This window comes from Galleria mellonella, unplaced genomic scaffold, assembly GCF_026898425.1.
Source record: "Galleria mellonella isolate WM207_F2 unplaced genomic scaffold, CSIRO_AGI_GalMel_v1 utg905, whole genome shotgun sequence".
In the NCBI taxonomy this organism is placed as follows: domain Eukaryota; kingdom Metazoa; phylum Arthropoda; class Insecta; order Lepidoptera; family Pyralidae; genus Galleria; species Galleria mellonella.
In genome coordinates this window covers 1,627,889-1,646,940 of record NW_026442174.1, presented here as the reverse complement: position 1 = coordinate 1,646,940, position 19,052 = coordinate 1,627,889, and the positions used below count along the sequence as shown (strand labels likewise).

Below are 19,052 nucleotides of genomic sequence, written 5' to 3'. Positions count from 1 at the left end.
CGCGAAGTTTTGATTTTTTTAATACTACCGAAAGTAGCAAGCAAGCATACCCGTCTGATGGTAAACGGTCACTGTAGCCTATGGACACCTGCAACACTAGGGGTGTCATGTGCGCGTTGCCGACCCTGAAGAAACCTTAATATAACCTTTTTGAAAAGATCCCTATATTTCATTTTGTGTCTTTAAGCGGATTTTGTTTCGCAAAAGTAGTTTTTTGGGACAACCCAATAGTCATAAAATATAGGTACCAATGCGGGAGTCAACTGTATTGGTTACAAAAAAAATATTAATTAATATTCCCAAATAGGGTAGGCGTCAGGCAGGCGCCAGTCATAAAATGAAAGTCAAAACCTTGTGTATATAAATAAAAACATATTAAATTCTTTTTTATTAGGTTGACCTATACTGGCTCTAAATAATCTGGAAAACATGATGTTTGATTTATTGTTAATCTATTAAGTCAAAAACTTAAAAATAAAATAAATGGGTTATTTTACTACTTCATTACTTACTAAATGAAAGTAGTTTTGTACCTATATATAGCTTCATCCTAATTTATCATTCCTCAACTTGCCTCACCAGTGTATACCGACAAAACCCCCCAATAGGGGCAGGCTATGTTCACCAGTTAACGGTTGATATGAAGATATTATCATATATTAAAAAATTTAATAATACAATTATTAATAATTTATTAATATCAATTCAATCATTTTTTAAAATAGTTGAATATAAAATTTACTCACGCCTTTCTGACACATTCAGAGATTGAATTAGAGTTGTTTTTGTCAGCTTTCGCGACCTCATCATTGAGAGCTCCTATGATGGTCGCACCCTTTTCTCTATCCACCAGATCTCCGTTGGACAACACGTAGATATTCTCGAAAGGGTCCTGCCTTCCCAGCAGATCCAACGGGTTTGTAATCTCGAAGACTACGTTGTCTTTTTCACCGTGACACCTGTTGGGAAACTCATTAATGGACATAATAAAAGAACAGTGTAAATTAAGTTAGTGGTAAGCAGATTATTCCTAAGGCAAACTAGTTACCTACAAAGGGGCGCGCGCGCAAAAATATTAAACAAAGAAAAAATAACATAATTAATGAATGTGTCAGTAAATATCTATTAGGGGTGGGTAATATATAATATAGCAATACCTATATATTTTAGTTACAATATCTATGTACTGATCCAATAACGAATATGTTAAAGGTCAGTTATCCAAAAAATAATATTAGATTACAGTCTTTTCGTTTGCATACATTTTCGAAAATAGATATTAGACTGATATAGCGATATAAAAATTGGTGACGATCTTTTTCTTTATCATCAATGTCCACAGGAACCCAATATATAGATATCGGATTGGTATTCATATTACCCATGCCTAGTACCTACATACCGGGCGGAAAGGGATTGTTAGTAATGGAGACTGAGAATCCTATTGCTAGCAATATACCCAACCAGGTCGACCTCCTCGCGGTTCTCCCTGGAAACTATCATGGTTAATTCCTGATGAATTCATCATGATGGGCTAAGAGGCCTGTTTTCATTCTCATCTATCACCCTTCACTGGTGCCCCGCCAGCGTATCTCGTTAGCGCAGGTGGGGTTACTATACCATTTTCACCCAGCAAAAAAAAAGTACCTACTTATACAGTATAAAAGATATTTATACAATTTATCCAAAAGCCTACATGATGGAAAGTCGTCATCATCTATAGACATTAGACATGGCCAGTACCATAAACAACAGAGTATACTGTTTCATTCATGTACCCTTCATGCGTTGCCATTCCTGAGGACAAAGGTGTTATGCCTCTATACCCTGTTTTGTATTGTCATATCCCACCCTTTAAACGCAACTGTTTCACGGTAGAAACACGAATGGAATAGAGGTACATAAACTGTTTACAATTATTATTTACAGGGCTCTAATCAAATTGTTTATAATTACTCTTTTTGCCCTAAATGTTAAATTTTCCAAATCGGTTTATAACTAACGGAAATACAAGGTAATATGTGTAAAAAATACAACCGAATTGAGATTCTCGTTCTTTCTGAAGTTATTTGAAAATACATTTATATAAAATATATTACCAAGCGGCGCCGATGTCGACGGTGCCTGACGCGAACGGAACTGTACATATTCTGCCCCCGATCCTGTCGGCGGCCTCCAGACCCAGAACCTTCAGGCCAGCGTCGTGCAACCGCCTGATAGCTGCGACGCCGGACGCGCCACATCCTATCACTACCACATCCATTAGTTTCCTGGAAAGAGAGACGAGATGATGACTTAATTGACTTCCTGTTATTAAAAGGATTTTGTTTGTATGTATGCATGTGTGGATTTGAGCGGGAGTGAAATGTTTTTTTTTTTAAAGATGAGAATTGATGGTAACCTCACCTGCACTATCGATATACGCTGGCGAAGCATCGGTGAGAGATGTTAGGTGAGGATGAAAGCAGGTCAGTTAGCTCATCGTGACGAAATCTACAGATATTCATCACCATGTTTTCCAAGGGGAACCGTTTGGAGGTCAACCTGATAGAGTAGGATACTGCTAGCAATGTGACGGTTAGACTTCATTACTAACAATCCCATCCCACCCAGGGTAGGATGGTTAGAAATGCGATCTAGCGACACCATTTCCAGTGATCTAACTAGACGACCGCGTAACAGTCGCCTTTTGAAAACATCTTGGTTAACTCCTAGTGACTTTATCATTTAACTGATTTTACTTCATCTTTATCTGTAATCCATCACTGGTGGCCCACCAGGTCAAACCAATATTGCAAGCATAGTTACCATTCCATTTTTATCCTATACAAGACAGTCTACTTGTTTAAAATTGGTAACCGTCGTTTATAGATATAGGTAGATAATAACATGAAATATATTGTGACATCAATGGACTTCTGATATTGCCATTCCTGAGGACTTCAGTGTACTTGTAACTTCGTACCTTGTAATTTTACTATCACATCTCAACTTTCTAATGTGTGGCATAACTCGAGTGGCATAAACTCGAGTGGGAAAGAGGTACATAGGTACATCATACATACTCGTATCTGTCACGCCTGTCTCCCATTAGGGTAGGCAAAAACAATGAACGCTAAATCTTTCGATTCAAACAAACCTCTTTTGCTTCTACCATATTCATCAATCTTTTCATACACGCTCGCCGGTTACGGATATTTTTAATTTAACCCTTCTTCAGCACGTCGCTTTAGAAATTAGCAATACACTCTATAAGGTCGAGTTTCAGGTGGTTTTTCCTGGAATTATCGTGCTAAATTCCAGGTGTATTCGTCACGACGGGCTACCTGACTTGCCTTTTCATTCTCACTTATCATCTCTTACTAGTGTACCGTCAGCGTATACCGTTAGAGTAGACGGGGCTACCATTCCATTATTATCTATTTAAAAAAAAAAAAAACCTAAACATTCCGAACCCAGAGGTAGCATAATAAAAAATATTTCTATTCTATAAAAGTATTAGTATATATAAATACTTGAATGTTAATTTTAATATTTTTTTTTTATACAACTTAGAATGAAACAAACAAGCTGACGGCCCACCTGATGGAAAGTTGTAACCGTCGCCTATAGACATAAACAGTACCATGGACACAACAGAGTCAGAGAGACAATGTTTCGCCCATGATACCCCCATTTATCATTCCTGAGTGTTTATTCCTCTGTATTTAACGCCATATCCCACCCTTCAAACCGAAACACAGCCATGCAAACACAACTGCTTCACGGTTGAAACACGAATGGGATTTTATATGATTTGTTAATTGTTCATTGTAACTATAGAGTGGGAATAACTGTGGTCAGTTTATCATATTATAATCATCATTTATAACAGTGACTTGCTTTTATTTCATTATAGCCCTTTATACAACATTGAGGTAGAAGCTGTTAATTTAAATTTAATGTAATTGTACAGGAATATTTTTTTCTTAATTTAACAATGCTGAATTGTGAGAATAAATTAAGAACAAATACGTGGGCACAGTGGCGTAAAAATAGGATGGCAAACAGCGCAAAATGCTACTCCTCTGAGGGTTTTGAGGGTTGAGGGACGGTTTCAGAGGTCATAAGCACAGGAAGAATGTAATATTTATTTAATACATAAATTAGTAAAAAACATATTGAAAGACTTTAAATATTTTAATATTTAATTAATAATTTAATATTTTAATATTTAATTAATAATTTAATATTTTAAATTACTTTAAAAATTAGAGCAAAGTTCTTATTTTTTTTTGTAGTCACGTACCACTTTCACAATTTAAACAATTCCACGGACCTCTGTCAAAAATATAGAATATATTTTGTACTAATTAAGAGAGGAGGGATTGTTAGTAATGGGGACGTTAATCCCCATTAGCAATATACCCAGTCAGGTCGACCTACATTTGGTTCCCCCTGGTAACCTTTTCGACTAATTCTTGTTGAATCCGTCACAATGGAACAACTGACCTGGTTCAACCTCACCTATCACCACTCACTGATGCCCCACCAGCGTATACTCATAACGCAGCTGGAGTTGTAGGTTTCAATGGGGGACCACGTAGAGGTCGACCTAGTAGTGTATCGATTTCTTCCCGACTAGGGCATAACGACCAAAATAAAAAGTACCTAATTTACCCACGTTCTTCATGCCAAATATTACTATAGTTTATGTCAAAATACATGCCGATTGTAGTGGGGGATTGGATTTTCATTAATGGGGACTACTGGCCCCATTAGCTATTATATTATTATACTATAGCATTGTTAGCAAGTCGACCTACAAGGTCAGCTTGATCTACACGTGGTTATCTTGTGTTACCCGGCAAACGTTTATTGGGTGAGTTAGTATTAATACAAAATCTTTACTAATATTACAAATGTGGAAGTGAGTTTGTTTGTTACCTTATAGCACTTTAACGCCTTAACAGATAACTATGACATTTAGCATCAATACACATAGTCAAATACTATATAGATGGAGAAGGATATAGGCTGCTTTTTATCCCGGATAATGAACAAAACCCCAGATGCATTCAGAACGAAGTCCCGGTTAAAAGCTAGTAAACAATAAATAGTATTTTTTTTTTATGGGTGAAAATGGAATAGTAACACCGCCTGCGCTAACGGAATACGCTGGCGGAGCACCAGTGAAGGGTGATTGATGAGAATGTAAACAGTCCCGTTAGCCCATCATGATTAATTCCTTACGAATTAACCATGATAGTTTCCAGGGGGAACCGCGAGGAGGTCGACCTGGTTGGGTATATTGCTAGTAATGGGATTCTCAGTCTCCATTACTAACAATCCCTTTCCCCCAATAGTATAATATTAATAAAGGTTTAGTATATTCGAAAGGCTATACGTGCAAATAGAATGCATTATACTCACGCCACTGTTGCGACAGCAGTAGTACAAGCTATGGTAGCACAGAACTCGGGGTATTGTCACTTAATAAAACGTGCATCCAGCGAGAGCGGAGAGTGGTTAACTGATATATGTTTGTATGGACACAACACGGTACTTGACCTTACACTTCGTTCGAATTACGCAATTTGTGATAACATGTTAAGATGAAGAATGTATTCGATGCTATAGGGATTATTTTTTTTTTATAATATTTTCATAAGATAATTTTTATTATCTAGATAATATTTTTTTTTACAATTTTTAATGAGTTATAAAATTGTAATTGTATACGTAGATAACCTTACTAGGTAGATAATTGAGACTGAGAATCCCATTGCTAGCAATATACCCAACCATGTCGACCTGCTCGCGGTTCCCCCTGGAAACTATCATGGTTAATTCCTGATGACTTCATCATGATGGGCTAACTGGCCTGTTTTCATTCTCATCTATCACCCTTCACTGGTGCTCCGCCAGCGCATCCCGTCAGCGCAGGCGGGGTTACCATACCATTTTCACCCATCAAAAAAAAACCTTACTAGGTAGGGGGAAGGGATTATTAGTAATGCGGACTACCAATCCCATTGCTAGTAATATACTCTGTCAGGTCGACCTCCATGTGGTTCCCCTTGGAAACCATCGTGCTGGATTCTATATGTATTCATCACGATGGGCTAACTGACCTGATTTTTCATTGTCACCTATCATCCCTCACTGGTGCTCCGTCAGCGTATACCGTTAGCGCAGGCGGGGTTGCCATTCCATTATCATTCATTAAAAAAACCTAACTAGGTATAGAAATATGTTGTGTCTATATTATTATTATTGAAATACGGGCATTTTCAGGCAGAAAAAACTGTAACACTGAGGCCTTTCCATGATCTTTAGTGCTCGCCCTTTTTTAATTCGCTGTTAATTCCTATCCAATGATAGGAATTTTGAAATGTTCTTTATAGCGACGTTTTTTATCTGCTCAGGATTTAGTGTGTTTTCCAAAGGAGATATATCGTTTATGTATGAGTGGCCTACAGCCACATATTAAGTGCTGCGGCGTTTCTTCCTCATTGTGACAAAATCTGCAAACGCTTTTTGGGCAGACGCCTAGTTGGGCCATATGCTTGTTTAGTTTACAGTGTCCAGTGAGAGCCCTTGTTAATACACATATTATTTTTACTCAAAAAAAAAAAATATTGTCTTGTCTCTATAAGTTATTTATGAATTTTTGTTTCGTAATTCAGGACTGAAATAAGAAAATGGAGTTTAAAATAAAAGAGTACGATCTGGAAAAATATTGGCAGTCACACGCATATTAATTGTAGCGGAATAAAGTAAAATAATTCTAATCAAATAATCAGTAATATGTACCTTTATTTCCATTAGTCACGCCATAATTTAATTCATCTTTTTTTTTAAATATTTTCTAATACTTTCTAATATTTCATAAATAATTAACCAAGATTGACCTGATATTATTTATTACCATATTATATGTATATTATATATATATATATATATATATATATATATATATATATATATATATATATATATATATATATATATATATATATATATATATATATATATATATATATATATATATATTATAATTACATCACCATTATTAGACTAAAAAATATTTTCTACAAATAATGTATATGGTAAAATAACGTTTTACGTACGTCAGCTAGTATGTATATATACATAAAAATCAGTTTACTACTTTAATTGCTAAATCAAAAGAACTGATTATTTCATAAATGAAGTCGGTTTTTTTTAACAAAATATTGAATTATTAGTTGTTACATATTGCTGAGACGAACAACATTTTTGATAATTAACAAATAACTGGAAAATAAAATAGATACACTAAAGGCCTGTAAAATAGTGTAGGACGATCCTTTACTAGAGTGACGGCATGACATCTGTTGCAAGGAGTCAGTGGATGCAGGTGGCTTAGGTCCGTTCTTTATAACGGTCTATGGGGAAGGCTTATGTCCAGCAGTGGACGGGTAATGGCTGATATGATGATAGGTCTGTAATAATGTTGCCAGTTACCGTCGTAGTGACCGTAACACTCGACATGTACCCATTTTACCGAGCACATTTGGGATACTGACGAGCCTACCGTCGTCCATCGATCAGAGGGAGACTTCGTACAAAAGTCGATTGCTTGAGTACCTCTGTCCCATTCGTATTTCAACTGTGAAGCAGTTGTGTTTGCATGGCTGTGTTTCGATTTAAAGGATGGGATATGGCGTGAATTTACTGGGTACAGAGGAATAACACCTGAGTCCTCAGGAATGGCAACGCATGAGGCGGGCGAAACAGTATACTCTGTTATGTCCATGGTACTGCTCATGTCTATAGGCGACGGTCACCACTTTCCATCAGGTGGGCCGTCAGCTTGTTTGCCATTCTAAGTTGTATAAAAAAAAAATATTTAAATAGTATGAAATGCTTTTCAGACACATTCTTGTCCTTATGGCTAAGATAGCCGTATGCCGTGATAATATTAACTGATACTTCTTTTGACTAAGTTTTATCAATCATATAATGGTTTCTTTTACAAGGTTACACTAAAAGAAACCATTATGGCTACTTCAGGATAAGACTACCAATGTCTTCTTGGTAGGTACCTAATTTTGTTTTAACAGTACTGTTTTTAGAATGTTCAATAGATTATGTTGTATTAAAGTACCTTACCTACATTAATGATAAGACCAAAGACATTGATAGAGGTAGATGACGCGACGTGAATATGTACCTTAAGCGCGTTCATAATGAAGAATGGCAACATCACAATTAACTGTCAATTTTCAAAAAACAATCAATAAGATGAATTAAATCAATAAGATGAAATAAACTACATTATATGAGGGGGAAAGGGATTGTTAGTAATTGAGACTGAGAATTGCATTGCTAGCAATATATCCAACCATGTCGACCTCCTCGCGGTTCCCCCTGGAAACTATCATGGTTAATTCCTGATGAATTCATCATGATAGGCTAACTAGCCTGTTTTCATTCTCATCTATCACCCTTCACTGGTGCTCCGCCAGCGTATCCCGTTAGCATACCATACCATTTTCACCCATCAAAGAAAAAAATACATTATTTTACTGTTTCTGATTGATTATTTAAAAAGTGCTCTACCTACGAAATAAAATGTTAATCATGGAGTACGTTGTATTTGTGAGTACTAAATGTGTGTAAATTTACTATAGTAAGTTGCTTTAATTTTCGTCCTTAATAGTTTGCTTTTTAATTTTTTTTTATTAAAATCCAAATTCTTAAGGACGGCTTATTAAGTATATAGCTTAATAAGCAGGATGAACGTTTTAGTTTTAAATAATCAGTCAGAAATGTTGAAAGTTCTTCAATTGTTTTTGATAAATTGATAGATAATTGCGACGTTGTCACAGTTCGTCGAGCTAATATTATGAACTCTCATAATTTATTTATAGAAGATTTAGATCTAAATAAGAGAAAGAAGAAGAATAAGAGAAATATATATGGTAGATTGTGTCTTCACTATTTGTGAAACACAACATTTGTTTTTTTTACAGCTACTTGGACAAAAACAGCGAAATTTTTTGAATTTTGAAACTTGTAATTGGTGACTTTCAATATACAATTCACTATTTATCAATATTAGACTTTTAAATTTTCATACATACTGTTATAATATTAAACATGTGAACTGTGTGTTGTATGAAAAATCATCACGCTTCGGCCTATAGAGGGCTGGACGTTTTTTAACGCTCGACACTCCATCTAGATGTGATTTCAACATTTATTGAAATCCGGCGTGCAGATATAGAGTGTATATTTGTAGTATAAAAATGTTTTTTTTTTTTATTACACCACAATGGCGGAAATAAACATACAATCAGTTTGCAAAGCCAAAACCAAAAAAGGAATGGTAATTCTACACCATTAAGAGATTATAGGTGAGAACGAAAAGGCAGGTTCGTTAGCCCATTGTGATGAATACACCTCGAATTCAGCACATGTTTTCCAGGGGGAGCACGTGGAGGTCGACCAGACAGGGTACATTACTAGCAGTTGTACTGGTAGTGCGCATTACTAACAGTTCCTTCCCCTCCAATTAAATGTTTTAATTGGAGGATTACACGAGAGGGTACTATAAATATCATGATGAGATTCAATCGAGTTCCCATATAGTTATCTCCCGGTAGGCCGGAGCGGGGTGGAGGGAGGCTTACAATGAGTTTTTCCAGTGGCGTAATGAGTACAGGCAAGACTCGATTTTCAACATTCTTAGACGAGCCGTTTGCGACACGTGACGTACTTAGATCGTGGGATGGTCCCGCGTACAGAGAATGCAATCACTACATCATTTAATAATCGTCACTGTTCTTTTATTGACAAGACCATAAAACGACTGTATACAAGTATTAATACAATAAAATAAAATTATATTCTTAATGTAATATATCTATTTATATTAAAAAAAAATATCGATTGATCAACGGTGTCTATTATCAGAAAGGACTTAGGTACATTATACTGTAAAATTCAAAAATTTTACGAACTTGGTTACACAGATTTCATACAAGCATTTTTTTTGTTTAAGTGACGCGTGTCTTGTAGCGCTCCTTCTATCTTGTCCTTTTTTTATGCAAGTTAGAATATAAAACATGCTGACGGCCCACCTAATGGAAAGTAGTAACCGTCGCCTATAGACATGAGCAGTAGCATGAACATAACAGAGTATACTGTTTCGACCATGATATCCCCAATTCGTTGCCATTCCTGAGGACTAAGGTGTTATACTTCTGTACCCTGTACATTCACTGCCATAGCCCACCCTTCAAACCGAAACACAGCTATGCAAACACAACTGATTCACGGTAGGAACATGAATGGGACAGAGGTACTCAAGCAAACGACTTTTGTCCAAAGTCTCCCTTTGGTAATGGTATTATGATATCGATTCAGCTCCCTGGAAATAACCTTAAATATTCCAATATAAGTTCGGGTGTAACAAATTAAAATATTCATGACTTAAATAAATGCACAGAGCTATCTTTCTTTTCGGAAGTTATTTAAAAATCCTTTAAATTACTAAATAATTAATTGCGTTATAATTACGTATTTAAATATTGTTTACTAAATAGAACAAGTAAGGATGGAGTTTGGTATCAAATAGGTGCATACATGTTGTGGTTAAGGATATCCTTGTAACAAGATCGGATTACTGTCTGGCGTGCGTCTCGTCCGTTCGAATCTTTGCGCTCAACGGTCACAAGTTCAAACTTAACGTTAACTGATTATTTTAGTAATGGGGACTAGTGGCCCCAATACTAGTAATATCGGTAAGTTTGAGTCAATATTAGTTATAGGATAAAGGGGGGGAACGGATTATTAATAATTGGGTCAAATAGCCCCATTACTAGCAAAATACTCTGTCAGATCGACCTCCACGTGGTTCCCCCTGGAAATCATCGTAGCTAATTCTAGTTGAATTCGTCAGGATGGGCTAAATGAATTGCTTTCATCCTCACCTGTCATTCTTCACTGGTACCGTGTCAGCGTATACCGATAGCGCTGGCAGAGTTACCATTCCATTTTTACCCATTAAATGAAAAATATTAGTGACGGTTTTAATAAGGTAACTTATGTGGTAAGAGACAAGTTTTTGTAGAACACGATATGACCGCACCTGCCTGCCAGGTGATGCACATGTTAGCGCCTACTGGGGTCTGTGACTTGCGAGATAAAAGGAATTAATTCAGATTAGTAACTTTCTAGGATATTACCTGTATTATAAGGTCACGATCCTCCATAATCATGAAAATAATATATATTGCACAGCTGTGTTTCAGTTTCAAGGGTGGGATATGGCAGTGAATTTACAGGGTACAGAGGAATAACATCTGAGCCCTCAGGAATGACAACGCGTGGGAGGTTATCATGGGCGAAACAGTATTGTCTGTTATGTCCGTGGTACTGCACATGTCTATAGACGATGATTACCATTTTCCATCAGTTGGTCCATCAGGTTGTGTACCATTCTAAGTTGTATAAAAAAAAATTAAAATACAAATCATGTACGTGCCATCAAATGAAGATATAAACATTGTATGATTACATACATTGTTGTAATGGAATACAGTTTTTATGGTTTAATATGTAGGTGTAAGATATAGTCACGTTAAAACAAGGCTAACAAGATAGTAAGTTAGTATTCTGCACTATAATTAATAGTAAATGAGCAGATACAAAAATGTACAAGACACATGTAGCATTTGAAATGAAATAACTACATCTGAACGTATGACATTTAAGATTAATTGACATTATTTATTATAATTAGATCATTGTGTGTCTGCTCTAAAGAAGGAAGGTGGCGAGACTAAAATAAAGGACAGAAATATACAAGACCTTTTGTTTCTTATGGCAGTCTGTAGAGGAGGCCTATGTTCAGCAGTGGACAGTAAAAATATTTGGATATAAGAAACGTCCAACAGTTAATATAGTATTTAAAATTAACGAAGTATTCGTTGAAAATAGAAATTTAAAAAAATGAGGTAAATAGATTCAGATCACTACAAAATTTAAAAAAAAATTATGTAGGTAAAGTTATTCTTGCTTAAACATGTTCTTTTGATTAAAATATCATAATCGGTGTAGATATAGTGTAATATGTATAAAACTGACAGATTTGAATATCCTGAATAAGACATCTGAATGTTTATTATAAAATACGAGTATGTAGGTGTTAAATCAATTTAATTACAGAAAAGATATTACAATTTAGAAGCCAGTGTTAGTGTCTAATTATGAAATTGAAAAAAAAAATACGTGCTTTAACAAAAAAAAAAAAAAAACTTTTTGTACAAACCGTTCTACAACCAACCATAAATTACATCAATCTATTATCAATATCTCGGAACAAAAGGCGATCTATTAATAATGTATACATTAGACGGAGTAAATATTTACATAAAGTCTTGCACATAGCTATTCATCATATCATCTCGAAATGTGCAATATAAACAAGATAATTGAAAATTATTATGTTTACAAAACACTACTAGACTGTACCAATATTATTGTTTTGTTTAAGCAATAGATCCAATTGTCTTTCGAGTGGCATTATTCCATTGTGAGGGGAAGTTAGGTAGAGACAAACCCTTGCGGCGGGCTGAGTGCAGTGCGCACCCTGCACCGGTGTGATTGACATAATTACGCTCAGACGCAGGTAAGGCCGTGAGGGGGGCTCGAACTCCAAGTGATCTGATCAGTCGACTCGCGTACGTCGCTCGTGCGGCTGTGTCGCGTTTTACGTTAACGGAACTCGAAACCGGCCCGAATGCCGGAGAACCAGTCGGCGGGATGGCGGGTCAGGGCGTGAGAGCTGCGCCATGTTGAAGCATGCGCAGCGGCCGCCGGCGGCGAATGATGCCGACCACCGCTACCAGAACATGCCGCGGCGGCCGCACCACCACCTGCCCCTCAACGTCTCTACCTTAGACTCTTCTAAGCATTCTATTGGAGGGACGTCCGCTAGCGTCAGCCCTGGAGCGCAGCCGCCTAATCCAACAGTCGCTCCTGTGCCCGTTGTCGCTCCCATCCCAGTGGCATCACCTCCAAAGATAGCCAATGGAACTGCTGCTGGTCTACCGGTCACCAGACCGGCCACCAATAGACCGAGGAGCAACCGAGCTGCAACGGAAGAAGCTTTAACTTCTCTAGCTTTACTGTGTCTCGTCAGTTTACTCTTGGCGTTGCTGGCCCTTTTGTTTTTGCTGAAAATATCAGCGCCGGCCACGAGTGCCCCCGAGGAGTTTGCAGTGGTGTACGAAGTGACGTTAGCATTATGTGCGTTGACATTATCACTGAACCTTTGCTGTCTTCTGGTGTGTGCAATACAGTTTCTGTTCGCCGTGAAGTTGGTACACTCGCCTTCGGCACCGAACGGCCGGTGAGTTTGCCAAATTACATTAATGAATCTACTTTAAGATCATCAATCAAATTGCGGTTTCGGAGCTCATAGGTGCGCCTTAACCGTTAAGAATGTCTTCAAACTGGTTATACAGATTCTTTAAATATATGGAGACTAGTGTGTGTATACAAAATTATCTACTTAGGGCTTGTCGCAACAAGTAACGCCAGCACGTTCTATAAAACAAGAGTTCCGCGTCCAAACAGTCTTATCTCAATTCAGGTTATCTGTTACACAACGCGTAACATTAAGGAAACGCTGTTTCCGGGACGTTTTTCTAATTGGTTCATTAATCTTAACTGTTCATATCAGTATTCTTGATTCTCTGTCTGTTAACATCACATTGATTTAGCATTTATTGTATATGATGCATGAGTGCAACGAGTTTGTTTATTGATTAAACCAGTAGGCAGGTGCTAACGGTTCAGAGTGGCGGTTATTTGTGAATGGTATGGTAAAAAATATTTCGAGCGCGACGGTTGATAAAGTTGCTAGCACGCGCCTTTCGTGTTATTGTTATTTTGTCCTGTTTTATAACGAAATTACCTTATTGTTCATAATTTTAGATGATCACTTGAATACTCATATACTACATTTGGTCACTCATAATTTGAAAAATAAAATTATTTAAGCTCTTCAGCAAGAAAAGGTTACTACAAATAGGATAGGTTTTTTATAGGATAGGTATGATGGATTGCTATGATAACAGCTTCAATATCTTTTCCTTAAAGAAAAATAAACAATATTCTAAATACATATTAAAATTGACGAAGACTGAAAAACATTAGAAATATTCCTTACGGTAATGGTTATGTGCTGGGGGGGAAAGGGATTGTTAGCAATGGAGTTTGACAGCCCCATTGCTAGCAATATGCCTTATTAGGTCGTCCTTCACGTGGTTCCCCCTGGAAACCATCGTGAACAATTCTTGTTGAATTCGTCACGACGCTAAATGACCTATTTCATCCTCACCTATCATCCTTCACTGGTGCCCCGCCGCTGTATACCGATAGCGCGGGTGGGGTTACCATTTCATTATCATCCTTTAAAAAAAATAGTTACTTGCTTCAGATTAATTAATTTTTTCTCAGAATTTGAAATATCTTTTAGGGATATTTTTTTTTTTTTTTTAATTTAAATTATATTAATAATTGTATCTCGTTTCGAACTGTGTAATTTTAGGCCTAATCTTTACCGGTGTGAGTCTGCACCCTCCATTGCCAAGGCATCTTGTCTTCCGCATTTAGATAGTCATGCTAACAGTTCCAAGCTAGTCTCCGGCGACCGCATATTTCCGAGAGCAGTGGAACGCTAGAGCATTATGTTGTTAAATTGTAGTTGGTAACTATTGAAATGTAAAAATACCGGTTGGCAAATCGTCAGATTCTATGTATGAAACCGGTCTGTAAGGTCTTCCGCGGTGACTGTATTGACCTTTACGAATATTTTCAAATTAGAACTGCCATTCATTAGACACAATGCACAATAAATATGCAGAATAGTAGACAATAATAATTTAAAAAGGAAAATATAATTCTTATTTATATTCATGTCAGTTGATGTCCATTATTTTGCCATATCCATTTTATGATATATACGTAGATCAGCTTATCCTGACCTATGTTCCTATCAAGAACATTACCAGAGGGAGACTTTGTACAAAAGTCGATTGCTTGGGTGCCTCTGTCCCATTCGTGTTTCTACCGTGAAGCCATGCATGCACTACCATGCAAACATAACTGTGTTTGCATGGCTGTGTTTCGGTTTGAAGGGTGGGATATGGCGTGAATTTACAGGGTACAGAGGAATAACACCTGAGTCCTCAGGAATGGCAACGCATGGGGGGTATCATGGGCGAAACAGTATACTCTGTTATGTCCATGGTACTGCTCATATCTATAGGCGACGGTGACCACTTTCCATCAGAAGGGCCGTCAGCTTGTTTGCCATTCTAAGTTGTATAAAAAAAAAACTTTATCTCCATGTACACTAATATCAAAATTCTATCAGTTCCTTTATAAAGTTAGGTGACATTCATAAATCCAAGTTACATCGGTTACGGGATTTGCGGAGGTAAACACAGAATTGGAAATTGTGAATTAGGTATACAAAAAAGAAAATCGACGGGAATTCCGACGAGAATATTTCAAGATCATGATTCTGTAAATCTAACTGGATAATAATACTAAAATATTGAGCTATTACAAAACATGGTAATTATTTTACCCGGATGGGTTAATATTCCCTTAAAATTTTACATAATACTTTGGAAATATATTTACAATATTCTTTTCAATGAATTATTTATTACTTATTAAAAGATTATTTAATTGAGAAAATAATAAAAATATAAGATTTAAAACTTTAAAACCTATTGGGGAATAATAAACACTTTTTAATCCTGATAAATAAAATAATTTTAAACAATGTAAATGTAAACGAAGTCACGGATGTAACATGCTCTCTATCTACTCAGAATAGCAAATAAGTTAATTGCTCTGATAGAAAATGGTAATGGTCGTTCATAGATATGAGAAAAACCCATGGATATTATAGAATTGAGCATTTAACCTCTCGCTCAAAAGACACATGAGTACACTATATTCCGTAAAGTATCTTTCCATTGGTGTTTTTCAATTAATGATAATGGAATAATCCTGCGAGAATGGCGAATTCATTCAATCCATAATTTACGATGGTTTTCAGGGGGAACAGGGGGTATATAATACTAGTAATAACCCCTGATCACTAGGCTCCCTCTTCCATCTCCTTCGTGGTTTATAATGTCACAGCCATATCCAAATGTTCATATCGATACAGATTCATAGACTCATGGAAGCACAGTCGTATGGCGGTGACAAAACGTGTGGATTAGAGGGCCTACCATGAAATGTTTTTCGAAATTTCGGAGCCAAACGAAACACAAATTCTATGTTAAAATTATATACGAGTAATACATGCCGTTTGGAAATATTAAAAATGTTAACATACTGTTTCTTTGGACTTTTATGATAGGATGTATGACGAACGAAATGTTAAACTCCATTTAATGGTCCGATTTTAGTATAAACAAAAACACGAAATTGAGTCCGAAATTTCGGAATTTCATTTCATGGTAAACACGCTGATGTAGGTATCCATGCAGAAAAATGGTATATAACAAAATTACATAGAAGATAATTGTTAACAACCTGAGAGTATATTTAATTTAAATTCTGAAGGCTTTCATGTCCGGGATTAATGCATACATTGCCACTTTAGATTAGAACATAAATTGTTAAAAGACTCTACCATCATCGAAAATTCAAAAGAATCAAGATATTTTGTGTGCATGTTACGTAATGTGCATTATTTATGTGTTGATATTGACGAATGATTTTTGATAGAAAGGGTAGACCTTCCTATCAAAAAATAGGGTAGGTCTCATATATTATAGAATATTGAATTTTTTGTCGAAAAACATATTAAGGGCTTAAAAGAATATTCCAGCAAAGATTCCCAACAATTACATTTAGATTTATATTTGAATACTGGACACGAAAGGAGAATGGCAATTACGTTCGTTAGATACAAACAAACCTGTTTGAAAGACGAACACACTTGTGATCATAATTTATAGCAAAATCAGAGGCAGGTGTAGGTATTTTGTTGCTTGTTGCAGCCTTCTTATCTCGTATTGAAACGTATTCCAATAAATACATTGATGTTTTATTAAAGTCCACTACTTTGGCTTACGAACATAAGTAGCGATGTAACGAATCGTTCCAAATAACACGTTTCGGTAACGATGATTTTAAGTGCATTAAACTCAGTTACGTGGTACGAATTAACGAAAGACAAAATAAATTCACATGGAAACGTAGTACTTGGAGTAAACGCGGATGCACTGGAATGTGCGCATTGAAACCGAAAATAACTTATAAACGTGCGTAAAATAATGCGATCATATATCAAATGAATTTATAAACATTATGCATTGCAATGTTGTATTCGTAATTGTAATGTTAAACATGTTATGTTTTATATAATTTCTTATTATTAATAAACAGCAGTTTCCCGCGCTTTATCTGTTATCACTGTTCTTGTGGGAATTCTCTGGGAATTTCTTCTTAATGCCTCACTTAGGTTCTTTAAAGTACTTCTATGCAAAATTTCAAAAATATTTTATATACACCAATAATAAATACGATCAACAAATTACAATTAATGAATTTAAGACAGTCAAACTTAGCAATATGTCATTATTTTCAAACTGTTATGGGGTTTTGTAGCTGCTCGTACTGAATGAACTGTCGAGGTCACTCAGCAAATATTCCGACCGGTTTCTTATAGATACACCGGCATTTCAAAGTGTACATGAACACACGACACGAGAAGAGATTAATTTCACTTTTGTGACAACTATGACCGTTTCATGTCTTGTTTCCTGTTTGTTAGCATCGTAGGAATATTAGTCCTTTGCCAATAAAAAAAAAAACTATGTCCATAGATTTAATTTGCAAATTGTGACCGTTAATTGTTAATATACAATACGCCATTTTGTTTTTTGAAGCTGTCTAATATTTTGGCGCTAATATTGATGTGGTAAATAATGGATAATTTCGATAGCTGATAAAAGAATTGTCATGTTATTTACTTATAAATTTTTAGTATAGGTACTTATTTAGCTTTAGTTACAGAAACAATTAAAGTGTTTAAACCCATTGCTTTGTATACGCGGATTTTAAAAGTAGGAAAGTCAATGAAATAGGCCGCTTCTAGATAAATATGTATGATAATTAATATAGGATGTATCAAGATAAAACCTACACCAGTTTTTAAGCTATCCCTTCAGAAATACAACAGTAAAAACCGTATGCAATTTCGTAGTCGTTTTTGCGTTATGCCAGAACAAATATATAGGCCAACAAACCAAATTTCGAAGTAATGTTTTGGTTTCTATTACATATCTTAAATTTTTCTTAAATATTTCCCATGTATATTGTCAAGTTACATATTTTATTACATTAGTAAGATTAAAGTGGTTTCCTAATAAGTACTAGTAAATATAGTAATTAATGAATTAAATTTCTTTGTAATATTGATATAAAATAAGCAAAAACTCGTCACAAAAGCGCTTCCTTTTATTCGATTATTGAAAATTTGATACAAGTGTGTTTAAAGACGTTATTGTAAGAACAAATTTTACTTTATTGCAATATTCACTACAAACGATTTTAAAAAAAGAATGCTTTTACTTTTTTTTTTTACTACGTATGCATTGGAAACACTCATAAAGAGGCCCCCTATAGTGATTTTTGTTACTAGCTAAGTAAATGAACTGTTAATATTAAATGACATATTTGTATTGCTCATAATTTTGTAATGATAGATATGTAGCGCCGTATTGAGTAACATTATTATGAAACACGTATCTTCTTGTGTGCATTCTAAGTAGGTAGTATTTATTTAACATCTTTTTATGGTCCATGAGCATCTTATGTCTCAACTTCCTACAATTACAACATGTTATCAATTAACCTATTTTTAATGTTTAAGCCGCTCTACTTTTTATAAATATAAATAAAAAAAAAAAAGAAATCTTCGTAAGTCTACATTGTTACATAATCTATCTGTATAAACATATTATCTGTGGTATAAACAAAAA

General features: G+C 35.5%; 2 protein-coding genes across 3 annotated transcripts in view; one reads left to right on the top strand and one right to left on the bottom strand.

The window, feature by feature from the left end:
• Nucleotides 1-19,052, bottom strand: part of LOC113522231 (spermine oxidase-like) — a 38,751-nt gene that overhangs the window by 4,248 nt on the left and 15,451 nt on the right. The window contains exons 1-3 of one of the 2 annotated variants that reach the window (XM_052902450.1): nt 5,413-5,534; nt 2,100-2,270; nt 747-959 (exon numbers count right to left, since the gene is read on the bottom strand). In XM_052902450.1, coding sequence (XP_052758410.1) covers nt 747-959; nt 2,100-2,263 — 377 coding nt within the window. In that variant the 5' untranslated portion in view covers nt 2,264-2,270; nt 5,413-5,534. Of the gene's footprint in view, nt 1-746; nt 960-2,099; nt 2,271-5,412; nt 5,535-19,052 lie in introns of those variants that run through there. The other variant, XM_052902451.1, reaches the window with a different exon arrangement.
• The window catches only part of LOC113513111 (uncharacterized), a 32,421-nt gene continuing 26,095 nt past the window's right edge, over nt 12,727-19,052 (top strand). The window contains exon 1 of the mRNA XM_031907110.2: nt 12,727-13,384. Coding sequence (XP_031762970.1) covers nt 12,825-13,384 — 560 coding nt within the window. The 5' untranslated portion in view covers nt 12,727-12,824. The remainder of the gene's footprint in view (nt 13,385-19,052) is intronic.